Consider the following 20267-nt stretch of genomic DNA (forward strand, 5'->3'; position numbering starts at 1 on the left):
ATCTCCCCCGGCACGACACGGCATCTCCTTCAGCCGGAGGAGCACAGCGCAGCCGGGAGGTGCCACCGGACCCCGAGACCCCCGGGGACACCAGGAATAGGCAGCGCCGTGGCACACCGGGCTTGCCAGCACCCTAAATGAAACATTTCATCCTGCTTTGACAAATCTTTCTGTCGCGTTCAAGCAGAAAACTGAAGGGTTTCAGAAACCGTGAAGAAGCGTTTAGAAGCTCTGGGGGTGCCTGCAGAGCCCCCCTCCCCTCCATCAGCGGAAAACCAAACGCCTTGTGCTTTCTGCTTGATGAAGGGTTGCTACTGCCCCGAGAGAAAGGGTTTAACAACTTTTTTCCAGCGGATCTGGACGGGATTTTGAGCAGTTGAGTCCTGCTCCTGCTCAAGTCAACGGTGACTGACCTCCGCCGAACACTCCCCAAGAGCCAGCCCTGGCTATTGATCCCGCAGGGCCCGGCGCAGCCCCGAGCTCTGCGGCAGAGCCGTGCTGGCAAGCGCGACCATGGGGCAAAGCAGAACCCCGGGGTGGTGGTTACTGAATCCCGGGACAGGGTTTTCCCACGGCATTGTCCGCCTGGTTTATTCTGGCTGCGGTTCTCCCCGGGCGAGGGATGAGGCAGGATGCCGTGGGGTGGGACGTGGGGCTGGCAGCAATGGGTCAGCCTTTGCCAGAGGACACCGAGGGGAGCCGCGCCGGTGGGGGCTGAAGGGGGACCCTCCTCTGCCTCTCCCCAGTGACTGACTGGGGAGTAGAGCACAAGTGTTATGAGGAGCGGCTGGGGGAGCTGGGGGGGCTCAGCCTGGAGAAGAGGAGGCTGAGGGGAGCCCTTATTGCTCTCTGCAACGGCCTGAAAGGAGGCTGGAGCCGGGGGGGTCGGTCTCTGCTCCCCAGGAACAAGCGATGGGACGAGAGGGAACGGCCTCAAGCTGCGCCAGGGCAGGTTTGGGATATTAGGAAAAACTTCTTCACCGAGAGGGTGGTCAAGCATTGGCCCAGGCTGCCCAGGGAAGTGGTTGAGTCCCCATCCCTGGAGGGATTTAAAGAACGGATAGATGTGGTGCTTGAAGACATGGTATAGATGGACTTGGCAGTGCTGGGTTAACGGTTGGACTCGATGATCTTAAGGGTCTTTTCCAACCTTGACGATTCTGTGATTCTATGATTCTGTGACGGGACTGCAACACAGCCAAAAGCCGCGGTTAAAATCTAGGGAACGCCAGGAGAGACAGGTCAGGGCGGCAGCAGCGCAGAGCCAGGTATGCCACGCCACGGCAGGTTAGAAACGGCGTGGCCGGTGTCCCCGTCCCTTCCACAGCAGGTCCTTAAACCCCTGGCATTGCCTGGGGAAAGGCAAAAAAACCCCAAAACAAAATGTAGGGGATTGCGGGAATGCCGCGGCTTCACCCGGTGCCGGATGGCAAAGAGCGACAGCAACGATCCCCGCGCCGGACCGGGGCTCCGGCCACAGCCCCGGGCTCTGCCACCGCGGCAGAGAAGGGAAAGACTTTGCTGGGACTGCAGTGCCGACGAAGGAGGGGTTTTTTCCCATTGCTTGCAAACATCGTCATCTTGTATATAAACACAAAATGCCAAAATGTGAGTCAGCTTAATGGCAGTTTGGCTTCCGCACAGAAACAAGCCGATAAATGGCAGAACTACAGTTTGCAGAGGTGATTTATTCCTGTTTTAGGGGGTTTCAACAAGTCACTTCATGGCAAGTAGAATATACTCCTATGACATAAAAAATAAAAATTTTTAAAATTTTAAAAATAAAATAAGTTTTGAAAAAATTATAGTTTTTTTTTTTTTTAATTAGTTGCTTCGCATCGATGAGGAGAAATCTTTCAGTCTCAGCTAGTGGCCAAACATACTTTTTTTAGCTTTGATATACAGTAGAGAGCGGAAAGAAATGCAGACAATATCTTAGATTCAAACTATATAAAGGTGGTTTGTTTTTTTTTTTAATAGCTGCTAAAGAAGTTTTGTGGCCTAATGCTGTGATCCGGCACAACAAAAGATCCTATTCACACGAGGGAGCAGATCTGAGATCGCCACAGGAATCTTAATTCCTGAATTTCTCAGCTTTTTTTTTTCCCCTAACATAAAGAATCTCAATGAGCCAATTCTGGAGATTTTGACATAACGTCATTTTTTTCAGTAACAAATGCTATAGTTTAAACTCCACTCTGTAAACACTCAGGCATGTACTTATATCTACACATGTAAATAATCCCATGCAGGTCAGCAGAACTAACCACGTATGTAAAGTTAAGCGCGTGTGAAAAGTGTCTGCAGGGTTCAGGCCAGCGATTGCAAAACAGTTTAAACTGTAATCCTCCATTTTCATTAGTTTCTTGAAAAAACTTTGACTGTGGGCTTGAAGTTCTTCCCGTCGTGTTGAGCCAAAGGTGATTTTTCTCCCCAGGCAGTCTGAGCAAAAACCTTCCCGCTGTTTTTAAGTTGTCAGGCTTCAAAAATCACATTTCCCACCAAGGACATTCTGCCCTTTTAATTTAGAGAGCTCAACGTTGATATCCATTGTGTAAATAAAGCTAATTAAAGACAATTATTATTTGCTATACATAAAAGTCCTCTAACACCACAGTCCGGGAGATTTGGCTGCTTTTGCTAATTAAAGCAGAATCTGTAGGCACTGGGAGCATCCCTTATTCCTATAAACGAGGTGTTAATTTTTCAGGCTAATATATAATTTAAATAAGACCTCAGCCCCAAAACTCTACGTGTTTATCCTCTTCTAGGATGCTGAGCGGCGCAGAAGCAGTGGGCTCCAGGGTTAAGCTCTGTTTTCTCAAGGAGAGAGACGTCCGCCCATGAACGGTGCTAAATCATCGCTGCCATGCCTTGCCTGGCTGGGAAAAAAAATCAAGGCAGCGACTGGGTGTTGCTGAAGTTTCTGTGGTTAGCGAAGCACGCCGCTCGTTTAGGGGAAGAAAGTGGGTTGCGGGCTGGTTTGCAGTCTGGCTGAGGTTAGGAAGATGATAATCTCTCTCCGAGAGCCCTGCCCGTGTTTCTGGCTTGTAAGAAGAAGTTGGAGGCTGTAGCAAAGCGATGGACTCGGTGTCTCCTGGTCTAAGCAGCCCGGCTGCGAAGGGAAGACAGGGCAGGGTGAAATACCTGGTTAAAAATCAAGGCACCTCCATTCAAGACAAGCTGCCTCTGAAGGAACATGGCACGTGCCTCGAGTTTGAACTGAGCGCGGCAAGAAAAGGAAGCAAGAGATCCAGATCAAGGGTAAATCCTTCATGAAGAGCCTAAATAGTCCAGATAAAAAATAAAACATGGCAATCGTTATTTGGGTTATAATAAATTAGGATTTAATAAACACGCGTTACGACCGTGGAGGGGGAACAGAATATTTTCCTTGCTCTTCCACGGAGCCAAAGCGGAGGAAGGAACCAAAATGAGGATGGTAAAGGAGAAATGAGCAGACAGGAAAAAGCCACTTAGCCCAATAAATCTGCTTCTCAGCCCCCACTTGCCTGGTTTATGGCCAGAGCCTTTTCTCTCTCTACGGCCACGCGCCTTCGCCTCCCGAATCCACCGCAGGGGTTGGCAGGAGCGCGTAACGTCCATCAGCGGTCCTCGCAGAGGAGCCGGCAGTCTGGTTCTGAGACCCGGAGCCCTCGAGGGAGGTGCGGGCGCAGGAGCCAGCACTTAGCACCGCGCGTTTGCCACGCACCGGCGCAACGGCACGTCTCTGCTGCCGCACAGCGTGCCCCACCGTTATGGGGGAGAGGGGAGGTTGCTCGTGCTACCTTGCAGAAACATCAGTGGAAGATGGTGGAATAATTTTTTTTTAATACTTTCAGCCATGCTTCAGCTTTTTAACTTATTCAGGAGCAGGTTCTCCAGGCACCCAGGAGTTTAATGTCAATAACTGAGATGTTTTGATGAAACACATAAGACACACAATCTGCTTGATTGTTTCTTTGCCTGTTTGGACTGAAGAAATACTGAAAGGCAAATTCAGCTCCTTTTGTTTTCTAAGTGTTCTAGGAAATAATTTACCAAATTAACAGGCAGTATGTGGGACAGTTTCAGGCACGCGGTGACAAGATGGGGTCACACACAGCAGCGCAGCAGCCACCTCGGTCTGCACCAAGTTCCCTTTTCCAGATATCCTTCAGTAAATAACTCAGCCGTCTAAATCTACCGAAACATAACCTCTGAGCCGTTCTCGCAGGTACAAATCGTGCAGAGCCTCCGAAAGCTGCAGCCTGGAGGAAACCTTTGGTGGGAAATTACCGAAAGGCCTGCGATGGGTTGTGTTTTTCCCCCGACTGTGTCACGAAGAGTTCAAGACGCGCCACGAAGCACGAGGGTTATTTGATTTCTGCTTGTCAAGTGCGACTGCCGGTACTCCCGTTATCCAATTCAAGGAGATTCCCGGTCTATAAAAGGATTAGGGCCCAATTCCTAAATCCTGATTGCATCTAGCCAATAATTGCTGGATTGTATCATTTCTCCCTCGGCGATCTTTCGTTGCGTCCTATATACCACTTTGTTTTGCCCCCCAGCTTCTCTTTTTAACAAATATTTGCTGTGTTTTCCATATCCCGGAACCGATATTTCTCCTTCGCCACAGAAGCATGCATTTTCTCTTACCTCTATCAAAAGGTATTTAATGTCTTTGTCTGGTCCACAAACAGCAGCACCCAGACCTGAGTGACTTCACATTTTATTTCCATAATATACCGCAGTCGTCAGGGCAGCAACGTAGGTAAAAACGACTAGGAGACGCGATAACCATCTCTGCCAAAGCGGTACGCATTAGTGTTTTCAGCAACGTTTTCTTCCCATCTTGTTCCCTGGAAACAGAGCCAGGCGCGCGGCAGAAACACACATTCACGCTCTGTTGTAAACGCGATTGTTTGGAAGGTGCGTGCTGCTCGTCTTGCACTCACGGTCCATCGATAATCCTGAATACTCAGAGAGCATCAAGCGCTCCGTGGATATTATTCAAGAAAGAGTGTCAAAATGCTAAAATGTAATCTTTCCGTAATTTTTAAGTCCTTGATTCTGAAGGCCCAACAAGACTCTTTTACTGTAGTCTTGTTTTTGTGCAGCGTAAATAAAACCTTTAAGTCACAAAGTGTGAAGTGCAGCAGCGATCGGTTTAGAATGAAATCGGTTTTTAATCGATACAAATGCAAAAGATATCCCCGAGCAGTAGAATCAGTGCCCTGCGTTGGGCCACCCCAATTTCAGCCCCCACGCTAACGTAGCAGGGGTCAAATTGCGCTGTATAATTTCTTCTTGTTTCATCAAAGGCTTAATCCTACCACCGCAGCAATAAATTGAAATAATGTCTGGTTCCCGTGTTTGAAGAAAGGAGAAGGGTACTCTTCCTGAGCTTAGAGAACACAAGTGTGTAGAAACCGCCTTAAAAACAAACGAAAAATTGATATAATGCTTTCTCAGTGCCTTCCACTTCACACTTGTCACATCACTGCTAAATTGCTCAGATATATTTGCTCCCGTTGAAGCAGCAGGGGTCATCTCTACTCCCAGAGAGCACAGCAGTCGCAGCCACGCGGGTGAAATCTCAGGTACAGCTGAGAAGAATCCTCTCTTCTATCCTTTCTGGGGAAAAAAAAAAAAGAAAATCCCCCAAAATCCAGTATTACTGAGTTGGGTTATTTTTTTAAATGATTCTGGCACCCGCAGTGCCGAATAACAGATTTGTAGTTAAAATACACTGTGACAGCCCGAGCCAGGGAAAGAGAAAGTGAATCTATTCAGGGATGCGGTTGGGAACGCTCTGCTACTCTCAAAGCGAACGCTCGGCTCCGCCAGCCACGGCTCTCGCCATATCCATTCCCAGCTCAGCAGCGCTCGGGGTCACCTTTCTATCGCAGATCAACCGAGACAAGGGATCAAGTCACAGAAATGCCACAGCAATCCTCTTCTCCCCAGAAACCTAAATTTAAAAAGGGCTCGGTACGCGCAACGCAAATATTTTACTAAGTAAGTTTTACGTTGTGTAATTCCTTGCGGCACTTACAACGCTGTAGCCAGGATTTTCTGTGGATTTGCAGCAGGTCTTTCTTCCAAACCTGCAGCGTGTGCACAAGATGATTGCATCAGCCTGTAATTGTGCCGGTAAATTCTCATCCCCACCTCTTTTCGGTTGAATAATCCAAAATACTAAATATAAAACATGTTGCAATTTGCAACTGCACTGTTGCAAAAATCAGAAAATGGTAAAAAGTTGTGCGTTGCAACGTTCACACCCATGGCAGAAGTAACAATTTTTCCAAATCTCTATTGTTTCCTCCACAGTACTGCAGAAAAATCCCATACCAAGCCAATCCCATTCCAATCCAATCCCATTCCCTCCGAGGAAACTTGCCTGCAAGGTTATATGAATAGTTTAGACTAGTTTAGTTCTGAATAGTTAGCCTAGTTTACAACAGTTCACTTCTGAGGGTCCTTTTGCTGCTCCCGTAAAAGAGAACTCCCCTATCCATAAGGATCTTCCCACAGAAACTCTTGCTATGGAGACAGGCTGTCTAAATGAGAACAGCAAGGTTTTATTCTCGGTTTCTCTATAGCGTTGGCTTCATAAACCTTCTTTTGCAAGATCACGTAAGTTGTGATGTCATGCAGGTAAAGGAGAATACATAAGATCTTTGCGGCTAGAGGGGAGCAGGAGAAGAGCACAGGGGCATCCAGCCCTTCTTTCGGAGGAGACGGAGAAAAAATTTCCGAGAAAGTAAAATACATCAGTTCTTCCCTAAGTCAAAGGGTTTTTCTCCCTCAGCCCAGTAACGGTTGGATATCTCATCTGCTCAGGGTTCGAAAGGGGTTTTTTTTGTTTGCCCGTGAGAATGGCCTGCTTGACAGCCTCCTGAAACTTTATTTTTCATGGGTGTCCTTTTGTAGTATGCTAAAAATGACTGCTGCTACATCTGCAAAATAAAACGCTGAGCAACTCGAGAAGGGGTGAATTAACACTAGGATTATTTTTCTACTTCTTGGCCTGACTTGGAGCCATAGCAACTCCTCCCTAATTTATATCGTATAGGGACTATTTTTACACGCCTTTTCACTGCCTTCCACCTACTCACGGAAGTCCTGCCGATGACTTTACAGTGTCACTTCCCACTATTTGATTGCAACTGTTGGTCATTTTCACTGGTTTTTGCTATTTTATGCTGTGCTATAAAGCAGAGTTACGGCACGGCAGCGAGAGTGACTCGACCCTACTTTGGGAACGGCGGAGGAGCCCCGCTGTAGCTGATCTCCAATCAGTGTTTTATAGCTTACACCCATCTTCTTGCCGTCATTTCTTAATGGCTTACGGCTTTGCTTTAGCCTGGTTGTGGCCGGTCCCTTGGCTCCCGAATTTCAACGTCCTGAGAAGCTGCAAGGTGGTGGAGTGGGAGCTTGAGGCCGGGCTAATCGAGGTGACATCGACGACTGCCGCTTGTACAGTCCTTCTCCTGCTGTTTACTCCTCGGTGCTTCCACACCCCGACAGTCCCATTCATAGCAATCTTAACACTCCTATTTCAAGTAAGAAAATGCCTTTTTATTCCTTTTTTTTTTTTTTTTTTAAAAGCAGCAGAGTGTCATGCAAGTTCCTCCACCGAGCGTTCGCAGTTATAAAAGCAGGTTAGATGTGGCTGTGTTTGCAGACGACAGTGGTACTTCCTCTCTTCGGAAACGGAGCAAGTTTCTATTTCAGGCTTTGCTGACTCAAGGGTGAGGTACCCAAGCTGATTCAGCAGCTTGGCAAAGCCAGGAGAACTTCTGGTTATGAATGGAATGAGCAATAAATTTTAAGTTTGTCTTCATCTTACAGAAATGTATATTTGAGTGAAGTCACCTCCTGGTGACGGACATTTTGCCAAATAAGCGGTATAGCCTGCACTGCTTTCAGCGTAGAAGGGCACTCGAATGAGACAACCGGAAAGCCCGCAAGTAAAATCCCGGTCCTACGGGAGCCAGTGATTCCCACTCAGCTGGACCAGGTTTTATCCTCCCTCTTGAGGTCCAAGTCACATAAAAAGTGCTGCTTACTCGCTTATTTTATTGGTGCATCTCATCTGGGATACGAAATCCTGTCAGTCACATGAATAATTTGAACTGCAGTTTCAGAAGGACGAAAATACAGAGCAGAAACCCAACCTGGCTGCCCCGAGGAAGCGAGAAGAATGCACCACTTACTCAGCTTCCGTGGCTTCATACGGAAAAGATGTCAAAGGTAATCCTTGTGCTGCTCTTTTATGGAAAAGTGAAATAAGCATCGTGATACTTTTCTAATTTTAAAAACCAAACCTCCAAAATATCTCCTAGTGTTTACCTGTTAGTCTGTGAACAGAAGTCAGAAAAGTTGCTCTTTTTTTTACATCCATAACGTGTCTTTTTTCACCTAGAGGTTACCGGGATCCAAAACAAAGCTCATGACGAATGCTGCACACGTCGGCAAGGATGCAGATGCAGAAGTTTGTCAGAAAGTGGGATCCTGCTATTTATTAAGGTAAGAAAGTAGGGAAGGGGGCACCTGGGCTGCCTCCCTTGAATCTTTCTGTCTCTGGATGGACAAAACAGGTTTTAACATATTTTCCTCCAATATTTACGCTGTTTCCAGAGCCAGACAGGATGAGCAGTCTCCACCCATGATGCCTTTTCTTTCAAGCTGCAAGTTTTCCCTTGACAGCACACAAAAAACCCCACAAGCTTCTAAATCACATTCCTCCTCCCCAACTCCACTGGCATTAACGTACGCTGTTGTTCTAGCCAGCAGTTCCCATGTCGTATTCTTCTGCCTCGTGAAGGCGGTTTGTGAAGTCTAAAAAAGCACCACGTGGGTTGTCACATTTCAGAACCCCCCTAAATAGTTTCGCACAGCTCCATCAGGTAAGCAGCGAAGTACAATATTATGAACGTCAAACAAAAGCTAATCATTAGAGCTGACAAAGCTGTGCCTCCAAGAAGGGAAGTAAATTCAATTCTATAGACTAAATATGTATATTTAGTGGCATGAAGCTAAAAGAAATGTGCGAGTAGGATATGCATTTGCCCAGCTATTGCACTGAAAAGTATTATTTCCTTTAATTCGGTGTCTGGGAACAGAAACCAGTCACGGAGGATTTTGGAAGGGCAGTCAGAGCTCTCTGCAGGAAAACAGCACAACCCAGAACTACTAAGACACTAAAACGAACCCGGGACTCAAAATCAATACCGCACGGTAGTAAGATGTGCTAACTGTAGTTGCTAAGAAAGTGACCCAGAGGAAGCATCTTCCTTAAAGGATGCTACAAACATTACCCACGCAGACGCTGCCTTAGAGGGACACGCTGACTGTATTATATTCCGTGGGGTTAAACAAATCCTGGATAAAAACAAATCAGAAGGCGGGGGGGGGAAATAACGGATATAACTTTAAACCACTTCTTGCCCTCTAAGACAAATTTCACTCACACTTGAAATAAATACAAGCAATACTGCTTACATGTATTTAATCTGCTTCTGGAATTGAACAGAGAAAAATCTTCACGATAAAAGCAAAGTGAAAGAATAGTGTCCGTGACATAATAATCAATTAAAAAAATGCAGTCTTTCGGGAGGCAGCACTAGTTTTTTCCGAGCCGGTACAGAGCCAACAGAAGTCAACACAAGGTAACGGTTCTCCCTACTGCACGCGTGGTTTGTGTTTGCACAGAACTTGCTCATGAGAGAGGAGGCGGGGGAACGGCTGGGCTGGTGAGCGCTGGGCGCCTGTTTCACCCGAAGATCGAAAGGAGGAGCAGGATGGGGGGTCTACGAGTAACAAACCTAGCAGGAGCTTCCTCGGGGAAGAAAGGATTCGACATCAAAATCCGAAGCTTACCAAAGGAGGGTTTTGACATGCCAGATGTCTTCTTCAGTCCCATCTCACTGTCCTTGGAACCAGTACGGAAAGCTGGGAAAGAGGAGACTACTTCATTAGCGGAGATCAAAAGCAGTCGGACTAGTAGCCAGACAAAATTTGGGATCATGTGGGTCACTCAATTAAAACTTGTGACGTAGCCAGTATCTTTGATGTGATTGTTTGTTCTACGAACATACACGGTCCTGCTTTATTGAGCACAGGGGGAACAAGACGCACTTCTCTTGCTCCTCAGTCTGAGCTTGGTTTCTGCTTGTCCTCCTTCTCCCGCCCACACGTACCTCCACGCCTGACGTGCCGGCCTCTTCTGTGCGCGCGCAGGGAAATCCATATGAACGGCCTCTCTCTCCTGCGCGAGCACACTCGGGCACGTGAACTCCCCGGGCAGCACACAGGCACCCGAAGCACCTCCTTCCTGCGCTCTCCCTTACAGCCGCACACACACAAACCTAAGAGTTCTATTTCGAAGGAAGGTACAATCCCATGTCTTCATTTTAGATACTCTTGAAAATTGAATTAAAGCCCACCCGAGCAGGTTTCAGTAATAAATACCAATGTGAAGGGCCTCAGCTTTTACTACACTCTAGGCAAACCACGTTTTACTTATTTACCACCCGTGCACTCTCAATCACCAAAGGAACTGAACAAAATCATGACTTTGTTGATACCAGAGAGAAAACTCACATCTTCAACCAGAGGAAAATGTACCCTAGTGTTCTTTTCAACGCCATCCTCATTTACTTAGAAATAACACAGGCTTAAAATATTTCCTGTTTCCCCCCCACCAGATTTTAGCTCTTTGTAGTTTCTACCCTTTTTGGAGGGGTGTTAAGAAAATGCAGCTGACCCAGACTGGCAGTTGAGTAAGGACGTCATAAGCAATAATAATAAGCCAATATTGTCATAAAGCAAGGCTAAAAAAATTTATTCTGGAATTTCAGTGCCTCTTATATCTCAAAGTCACCCAGCCTCTGCAACTACGTACATCTTACAGGTTTACATAAGAAAGTTAAAAAAACACAGGTAGTTTTACCTTAAATTCTTTGCTATTGAGGTAAAAAACTTGTTCCCTTTTTCCACCAAATTTCTACAGTATCTTTGAATCCTCAGAAGCTGTCGCAGTTATTTAATCCTCCAGATTAAATAAATTCATCATCCTTTATGAAGTAAATATGTAACTTCAAGTACATTTAGGTAAATCAATAAAAAGGTTGCAAAGAAGCCTTAGTAAATTTATCAATTAATAGCCAAGCCCAGGAGGCCATCCTTCCTTTCTGCTCCGTCAGCTAAGGGATTTCTTTCTTCCCAACAATGTTTATGCAAGAGTGGCACGGTAAGCAGCACTTGCTATAAAATATTGATCAGCCGAGCCATTAGCTGGAAGTCGAGAGACGGTTATGTCATAGCAAAACCAAAACAATTATCACTGTCAATTGGACTTTTTTTATTATAGATTATTTTGGTATTGGAGTATGCCAGGAAATACAAAATTCTTCAAAATAGTAGTAATAAAAATGCATTGTACAGCATGGTTAGTGCACAGTAATATCTTTACAAAGGAAATGGAAAAAAATACAGGTTTCAGTTCCAGTAACTATGCGACCACATATTTTCTATTAGTATTTAAAAAAAAAAAAAATACATTTTACCAAACAGTGTCATTTTCAGAGGAGAAGGGACTCGCTGCGGGGTAGGAGGCACTGGTGGAGGATCGCTGGAGCCAAGCGCTTTGCGGGAAAGGCCCACCTGGAAAAGAGTAAATGATGGATTGAGGGAAGCAGGAGGCACAGCAGGGCCCGGGCTTCCGTGGGGAGAAACCGGCCAAGCAGCAGGGCCAGGAGCTGAGGAGAAACTGGTGGGAACATCACCTGTGAGGAAGGGCGAGGGACGGGGAGGCGGGGAGAGGAGGGGAAGGAGCTGAGGCGAGCGCGGAGAGAAGCGCGGCGAAGGAGGGAGAGATACGGGCCAGCTGGGAGGAAGAGATAACCAAACTGAGGGAGCGGTGCAGGCGACGCAGCGTCAGTTATAAACAAGCGAGGAAAGAGGAAAATAAGGCAGCAAGTTTCCAGCAGGCTGCGGGGATGCGGAAAGGTTGAATTGTTTGCTGAAGCGCACGTTGTTCGCGCATGGCAAATGTCCGCCGCGCCAACGGCGCCGCTTCCCCGGCCCCCCCCGGAGCAAACCCGGCCCTGAGGGCGGCGGCGGGGCCCGCCGGGAGGCACCCACCCGCCGTGGGGAGGACACCCCGTGAGGGGCCCGCCCGGCTCCCGCCGCCGCTCCCCCCGCGCCGTCCCGTCCCTGTCAGCCCGCCGAGGGGGGCGTCGGTGCCTCACGGAGGAATAAATCACCCCCGCGCCCGCCTCCGAGGGGACGCGCCCGGCTCCGCTGCCTGCGTGTGAGGGGACCGGCGCCCGCCCGCGCCCCTCGGGCCGCGAAGAAGGCGGGCGGGCGGCGGGGGGGTGCGCGCTCCCGCCGCGGCGCCGCGCCCCATTGGCCAGCGCGGGCGCGCACCCGCAGCCTCCCCCCCGACGCCCCCCCCCCGCTTTTTCTCCGTGAGGAAGATGGTGGCGGCCGCCCGCGCCTGAGCGCGCCCCCGCCGCTCCGCTCCCCTCCCCTCAGACGGCGGCGCGCAGGCGGGCGGGCCGGCCCCCGCCAGGGCACCGAGCTCCCCGCGGCGGCGCGGCACCACCCCGCCGGGAGCGGGGACGGGACCAGCCCCGCCGGGCCCCGCGGTCAGGCGAGGAGGAGGAGGAGGCGGCGGCCGAGCCCCGCGCCGGGGGCTGAGGGGCGCCGCAGGGGCACTCGCTCTCTCGGCCGGGCGCTGCCCGCGGCGCCAGGAAAGCGCGGGGCGGCGGAGGGCCCAAGGCCCCGTTGGCGGGGAGGGCCGCGCAGGCCGGCGAGGGGCGGCCGCCGGTGCCGTCCCGGCTGGGCGGTGCGGCGCGGCGGGAGCCGGCCCCCTTGGCGGCGGCCGTGAGGGGAGCGCTGCCCGGCGGGCGCGGGGAGGAAGCCGCGGCCAGCTGCAGCCGACATGGAGGAGCGGTCCCCTCCCGGCGGGGGCCCGGCGTCCCCCCCGCGGGACTGAGCCGGCGGGGCTGCGGGAGCGGGGCCAGCGGCGGGCGGCAGCCCCGGCCCTGCCCGGCCGGCGGAGGCGTGCGAGGCGAGGGGGAATATGTGGGGCTGCCCGCGCCCCAGCGCCCTGCGTGCCCGGCCCGGCGAGCGGCGGAGCGCCGCGGCGCTGCCCGGCCTCCCCTCCGCGCAGGCGGCGGTGGTGGCGGGAGGAGACTAGAGGCGACTCTCCGAGGAGCGCCGGTGGCTTTGCCAGCCCGAGAGACCCAACTCCTGAGCGGGCTCTTCAGGAGGAATTGACAACATGGCTTCCCCACCGCACCAGCAGCTGCTGCATCACCACAGCACCGAGGTGAGCTGCGACTCCAGCGGGGACAGCAACAGCGTGACGGTGAAAATCAACCCCAAGCAGCACCAGGGCTGCTCCTCTTCCAAGCACTGCAAGTACAGCATCTCCTCCAGCTGCAGCTCGGGGGAGTCGGGGGGCACCCGCCGAGCCGGCAGAGGTGGCGGCAGCGGCCCCGGCCTCCGCCGGCAGAAGAAGCTGCCGCAGCTCTTCGAGAGGGCCTCTTCCAAGTGGTGGAATCCCAAGTTTGACTCCAACAACCTGGAGGAGGCTTGCATGGAGAGATGCTTCCCGCAGACCCAGCGCAGGTTTCGCTATGCCCTCTTCTACATCGGCGTGGCCTGCCTTCTCTGGGGCATCTACTTCGGCATACACATGAGAGAGAAACAGATTGTTTTCATGGTGCCGGCTCTGTGCTTCCTCTTGGTCTGTGTAGCGTTTTTTGTGTTCACTTTCACCAAGACTTACGCCCGCCATTACGTATGGACTTCGCTGATACTCACCCTCCTGGTTTTTGCTTTGACTCTCGCTCCGCAGTTCCAGACTCTGAAACCTATCTCAGGAAGTGGTGACATGTCCAATCGGACTCCCCCGGCAGATCCCACCGACACTTGTCTTTCTCAAGTAGGCAGTTTTTCTATGTGTATTGAAGTGCTCTTGTTGCTTTACACGGTGATGCACTTACCCTTGTATTTAAGCTTGTTTCTGGGACTGTTGTACTCGGTCCTCTTCGAGACCTTCGGTTATCACTTCCGCGATGAGAACTGTTTTACGCCTCTCGGAGCCGGTGCGGTTTACTGGGAGCTGTTGAGTAAAGCCTTCCTGCACATCTGCATCCACGCCATCGGTATTCACTTATTTATCATGTCCGAAGTCAGATCGAGAAGCACATTCCTGAAAGTGGGACAATCTATCATGCACGGAAAAGACTTGGAAGTGGAAAAAGCCCTGAAAGAGAGGATGATTCATTCTGTTATGCCAAGGATAATAGCCGATGACTTAATGAAGCAGGGGGATGATGAAAGTGAAAACTCCGTCAAACGTCATTCCACCTCAAGCCCCAAAAACAGGAAGAAGAAGCCCTCCATACAGAAAACCCCCATAATATTCCGTCCCTTTAAAATGCAGCAGATAGAGCAAGTGAGCATTTTGTTCGCAGATATCGTTGGCTTCACGAAAATGAGCGCCAATAAATCTGCCCACGCTCTGGTGGGACTCCTGAACGACCTCTTTGGACGTTTCGACCGTCTGTGCGAGGACACTAAATGTGAGAAGATAAGCACTTTGGGAGACTGTTACTACTGCGTAGCTGGCTGCCCAGAGCCCCGGGCAGATCACGCTTACTGCTGCATCGAGATGGGCTTAGGTATGATTAAAGCCATTGAGCAGTTTTGCCAAGAGAAAAAAGAAATGGTGAACATGAGAGTCGGTGTTCATACCGGGACAGTCCTGTGTGGCATTTTGGGAATGAGGAGATTCAAGTTCGATGTGTGGTCCAATGATGTCAATTTGGCCAATCTGATGGAGCAGCTTGGGGTGGCTGGAAAAGTCCATATTTCGGAAGCTACTGCAAAGTATTTGGATGATCGTTACGAGATGGAGGATGGAAAGGTGACTGAGCGAGTTGGTCAGAGCGTGGTAGCCGACCAGTTAAAAGGTACGTGCTTTTATTTTGTGCTCGGAATTTTTTTTTTTATCTTTTATGAGGGAATATATTTTCCCTCGTGCATGTTTTGTGCTTGCTGCCTTGCAAATTGAAGGTGTTTTATGTTTAACTTTGCGTGCTGGTGATCAGAAACACCGTGGGAATTACGGAATAAAAGATGCCACGGAGATAAGCGTGAAAGATCTTCTGTGGTACTCAAAACGTACTTAGACTTCAAAACTCCTTAGCGCTCCTTGTGAGAGTATCGCATCAGAGGGAGGAGAAGGTTAATGTGTTTGCTGTCTGCAAGAGGTTTTTGTTTTACTGTTGTGTGTCATCCTTTAATTCAGTAAGTAAACTTGTTAATTGACTTCATGTGCCATACATAGAGCATATGTGTTTTGCGAAATTATGTGTATCTGTGAAAAGTTTTTTTTGGCATTGGGAGAGTTGGGACTGCGAAGGCATTTGGGAAAAATGACAGCTGGATTCACAGAAAGAAATGAGCACTGTAGATTTGGCAGTTTGATATGGCAAGTTGTTACAGTTTGAAGTTAGGGTGGAAAAAGTTACTCAGGTGGTTCAGTGAGCTGGCAGAGGCTCTCGTTTCTGCAGCTCTAAGGATTTGGGGATGAAACTGCAAATTTGCCTTTCAGAAAAGAAAATGAGGGATCCTTCGGCTCCCCTTACGGCTTGGCTAAGGGTCCGATTTTCATTTTTCTACAGAGTATTCATTTTGAAATGAAACCCTTGACTGCTTTCTAGCAGCACTTAGAAGCGCGTGCAGGAGGATTGTACACGCTGAGGATTTAATTGTCTCTTTAGTAAAAGCTGTGTCTCTGGTGCTGTGCCTTTGTCTCGCGGAGGTAGGGTTGTCTGCAGTGCTTGTAGCCCAAGGTGGGGAGCAGCAGAATCAAAATGGGAGTGGAATATGCTGCAAACCCTTTTGTGCTATGTGAGTTTGTTCGTTCTGTTTATAAATGTACCCATTTTTATAAAGAAAGCGTGGAAAACGGAGTGGAAGAAACTGAAGGAGTCACAGGACAGCGTTGTGATGGAGGAAGGAGATATTTGTTGCAACAAATACAAAACGAGGCCAGGATGGTTGTAGAAAGGTCAGTGAGTAAGGACGGGGGGGAGAGTATTGCAAAACAGGGGTGGAAGCGGTAACGGCAGGCCGCTCGCCTGTGGCAGGTGCTTATTTTGATGTGACACAAATACTTATTTTTGGTGAGCTAGCTGTCTGCATGCATATGGCAACAGGGCTGAAATGAGAGGCTTACGGGGAGGAAAAATATCGACGGTGACATTGGTGGCTGGAGGCCGTAGAACTGAAGCAGATGTGTGTCCCTGGGCTTCGGCTTTCTGTTTAGCTTCTAAAAATACAAATTCAGTTAATTTCTTTGAAAACTGTTGACACGGATGTATTTCAGTGGAAGTGTTCCTGCAAGAAAAGAAAGGACCGGACATAATCTCTCCATTACTCTAAGCTGAATCTTGCTTTTCTGGTGAAAAGAAACTGAATAGGTTGTAGAGAAACAACCCTGCGATATTTCCCTCTTCCACCTACCTTTACAGCCAGATGCAGCGTGAAGGCCGTGTTGTGGCAACAAATGAAATTAAGTATTTTTGCTAAATTTATAACGGTACTCGATATCATTAATCACAAAATGACATGAAGTTACTTGTGGAGTCTGATGGTCCTGCTCTTAAGTATTTTTATTAATTTGTTTATATTTTCCAGGAGATCACAAGAGCACTGTGCAGAGCAATTACACCCTATGCCAGGAGTGGTTTTTTCATGGTCTTTCTCAGACTTCTGTTCTGTCCTTGGTTTCATTTATTGCGGGAGGGCATAGGCTGCTGTGGCTCGTCAGTACAGTGGTTCGAACTTTGCAGCTTTGAATGCCTTTCGCAGGTCCCGCTTTAGCCAGGGCACTACAGGTGAACAAACTGAAATGCAATCTAGATAAGATGAAGTATGCTTTGTGGACTGACATTTTAATGGGCTCTTCTTACCCTGAAACCTAGCTATGAAAGCAACTGGAGCATGTGGTAAGAATTACTTTAACGAGGAATACGGGTTGGCTTGGGTTTTTTTCCCCCCCTTTCCCTTCTGTGTTTTGTTGTGGAATTGTAATTAGCTTCCATTTCTTATCAATGTCTTGTATAGTTGTAGAAATCAGAGTCTGTGTGCACTTCTAAACCAAGCAGACCTCTGACGTGGCCACCTTTATCCGCAGGTCAATGGCACGTGTAGTCCCTTTCCCTCCCCTGCCCGGACCCTCAGGGGCACATGGTGGGTGCTACAGAGTCGCCCATTTTTTTCTGTTTCTCAGTACTTTGTTCCGCAGTCAGATTCCTTGGCTGATAGGTAGATGGCATCGGGGCGAAAAAAAAAAAAAAAAAGGCAATGATAAAAGCAATCTAAGGGCAGTGCCACAGGCTGGTGTCTAGAACCTGCTGCAGGGGAAGGTTTTGTTAAGGAGCAGCTTGGAGATTTAACAGAGTAAACTGAGATTTCACCTCTTAATTAATTGTCTGCTGCCAAGCACCTGCTCAGTTTTGTGAACGGAGGTGCTGTTAGGAAGCTTTGCTTTGCTATTTTCCCTGAGAATTCGTTGATAGTAGTGATAGAGAAGAGGAAGCTTGTTGTGGTTGTTTAATTAGGTCATACTCTTTTCAAGTATGAAAGTGCTGCGGAGATAACAGACATAAGCTTTGTTTCCCTACTGGTACTTCACTTCGCAGCTTCCTTTCAACCTCTGGTATCTTAATGATATCCTATTTTTTATGTTGTCTGTCTAGTATATTATCTCTTAATTGTCTGAGTTGCCGCAGTAGTCGTAGCTATCTTTCTGAGGCTAAGTCAACATGATCAAGTAAACTCTTTATAGAGCAAAATGGGAGGTGCCGAGGACTCGGTGTCCACGTTGTGCGCATTTCAGGACTTCTGCGTGCTCCTGGAGCGAGTCTTCTGGCTCGGTTCACCCAAGAGGAATCCAGGTACAACTCTACAGTGCGCAGCGAAGCGGGGTACGTAGGAGTGAATTGGGCAAACTGCTTCAAAACAGTGTTCTCCGTTCCATTTGAAATACTAATGTAGACGTAGCCTGACTTGTCCTAGTGCTGCTCTCCTTGTTTTTTGGAATAGATGAGGTAAAACTAAATTTTTCTTTCCCTGTGCTGTTTTGTGGTTCACTGAAATCTTAGGATGGAAATATCTTTTCTTCCTCCTTTGCTTCCTCGGCTCCTTATTGCAAGAAGTGGGGCCCTGGTACGTCCCCTCCTGTTTCCGATTTCTGAATTAAGTAAATGGTGTCTAAAACAAACCAAGAAAGAGCGCGAGCCATTGATGACCTTACAGTGGTTTTGCCTGTTTCTGACTGCTGTTTGTTTTAGGATTGCTTAGGCCATCTGTTTTCACAGCACCTGATCCCCTCGGATGTGAGGGGAGCGCAGGAGAGCAACCTTGCGGTGATTTTTTTTTTTTTTAGGTCCCCAGCTAAACCCTAGACATCGGTTCAATTATGTCTTCCATAATAATTTTGCCATGGGATTTGAGACAATTTACTTTTTCTGTTTTCTTGCTGAACTTCCTAGCAAGTAAATTTATTGAAGACTATGAGATGCCGAGAGCCACATAATACATGTTAATGTGTCCCTTCTGGACTCTGTGGAGTCGGAGATCTCTTCTCAGGATATAAAAAGTTCTGCTTGTGGAAATATTTTTGTTTTGCTCTGTTCTTCTTGGTTGTTTGCATTTCTCTTTCTTGTTACTTAGGAGGTCACAATATTGCTATTTGCCAGCCAGCCAGCAACCCTTCCAGAAATACCAGGGTCACCAGCATCTTTTTTTGAATACTCAAAATACGTAAGCATGTTGGGGCAAGAATGTTTTCTCTGTGTTTATAGAGCATAGCACAGCAGAACCATGATTTCATTTGGGACATTTGTATGTATGCTGATACTAATAAGAATCATTGTTATTGAAGTTCCCGTTAAAATAATTCCTGAACTTTCTGCAACAAGAGACCTCCTTGTTCAGTTTGCCTCAAGGAAGGGCTTTATCGCTGAATTTCTGTTAGAAGCCCTTGAAGATACAGCCATGCTTTTCTCTCTAATTTTGTAGTTTGATTCATGGTGGAAAAAACATAGTGGCTCTTGTGTCACCTGGCTAACCAAACCGAGTCGTTGATGGCTTCAGAGGGCAGGTCAGCTTTCACAGCACTGAAAATCCACTGGTTCACCTGTTTTAAGCAACTGGTGGCCGTTCCTGATAAAGCATATCAAAGGTCTGCAGCTTACTGTATTGTCTTTCACTGTTCTCCATGTTTCTTTTAATATCTGCTTTTACTTTTAAACATTTTTTTAATAAAGCAAATCAGTTATAAAAGTCACAGTTTGGCTTGATATTGAAACCTTTTAATGTAATTTAAGGCTATTATTTCTCCGTAAATAGCCTAGCTCTTTACATGGAGGCAACCTGCGACCGATGGGATGCTTTTCCCTTGGCAGACCATGGGATACAGCTCTGCCTGGTGACTTGATACTTGCTGCTTCTTCAGGTTTGGGTTACAGGGAGCACAGTGTGGGTGTTCCTGAAAGACAAAAGTCTCGGAGAAGGTTATGAAGAGATAAGTCACTGAATTTTTCTTCCCTTCCTCCCCTCTGTGGCCGATCAAGGGGAGACCGCAATTACACCCTGACGGCCGTGACGTCTTCTCTGCCTGCTCCGTCTTTCTGTCTTTTACCAGGCCGGCGCACAGAGGACCAGTAGCTGTCATGTGCTTCTGGAAGTTCATAGGTAGATGAAAGATAAGATGAAAGTTTTCCTTAGCTTTTGAGCCCAGCTTGCTGGGCATAGCGTAAATCTAGAAGGCTTGTGCTTGTGCCAGCAGGCAGCTCTGCAGAGCGCTCTGCGCAGATTCAGCTTTGTGCTGTGGCTTGGCTAAGAGCAGCCTTAGTCTCTAACTAGTGAGTGGTTTTGGGGTGAGTGAGGAGGTTAGGGTGCTTATCTTGTGTCTTGCCCGCTGTGGCGCAGGTCTTCCCGTTCAACCTCTAGTTTCATCACTTTCAATAAATGTAAATCTTTAGATACTGGCTTTTTATATTTATTGAAATTGTTTGTGACAGACATTGTAATTCTGGATTTCATGTGTTCCGATACGAGTCTGACGGTCAGGCAGCAATTGATAGATAGAACAAATGTCAATTTTTTTTTTTTTTTCAAGTGGTAATGAAGTAAGCATGCGTATGTATGTTCACTTCTCCCCAAACCAAAATTCTGAGTGCTGACTG

At 48.2% G+C, this 20267-nt stretch overlaps 1 protein-coding gene and 1 long non-coding RNA gene across 8 annotated transcripts in view; one reads left to right on the forward strand and one right to left on the reverse strand.

Annotated features, from left to right (window-relative positions):
* Positions 1 to 1876: 1876 nt before the first annotated feature.
* LOC309590629 lies at positions 1877 to 12750 on the reverse strand. Of its 3 annotated transcripts, XR_014228172.1 has the most exons (4): positions 11778 to 12750; positions 9871 to 11655; positions 3513 to 5616; positions 1877 to 3284 (listed from the first exon to the last, which is right to left on the reverse strand). It is a non-coding gene; the product is annotated as an uncharacterized lncRNA (long non-coding RNA). The 3 variants fall into 3 exon arrangements; XR_014228173.1 differs by having other exon boundaries at positions 9871 to 12750; XR_014228174.1 differs by having other exon boundaries at positions 1878 to 3115; positions 9871 to 12750.
* Positions 12751 to 13106: 356 nt separating this feature from the next.
* ADCY9 (adenylate cyclase 9) overlaps positions 13107 to 20267 on the forward strand; it is a 101336-nt gene continuing 94175 nt past the window's right edge. For 3 of the 5 annotated variants that reach the window (XR_014228170.1, XR_014228171.1, XM_082311960.1), the window contains exon 1: positions 13109 to 14978. Coding sequence is in view for 3 of the 5 variants with exons in the window: in XM_082311960.1 (XP_082168086.1) it covers positions 13280 to 14978 (1699 nt within the window). In the remaining 2 variants the exon portion in view is untranslated. Of the gene's footprint in view, positions 14979 to 20267 lie in introns of all 5 variants that reach the window. The other 2 variants (XM_082311962.1, XM_082311961.1) reach the window with 2 other exon arrangements.

This window comes from Platalea leucorodia, assembly GCF_965183815.1.
Source record: "Platalea leucorodia genome assembly, chromosome: 5".
In the NCBI taxonomy this organism is placed as follows: domain Eukaryota; kingdom Metazoa; phylum Chordata; class Aves; order Pelecaniformes; family Threskiornithidae; genus Platalea; species Platalea leucorodia.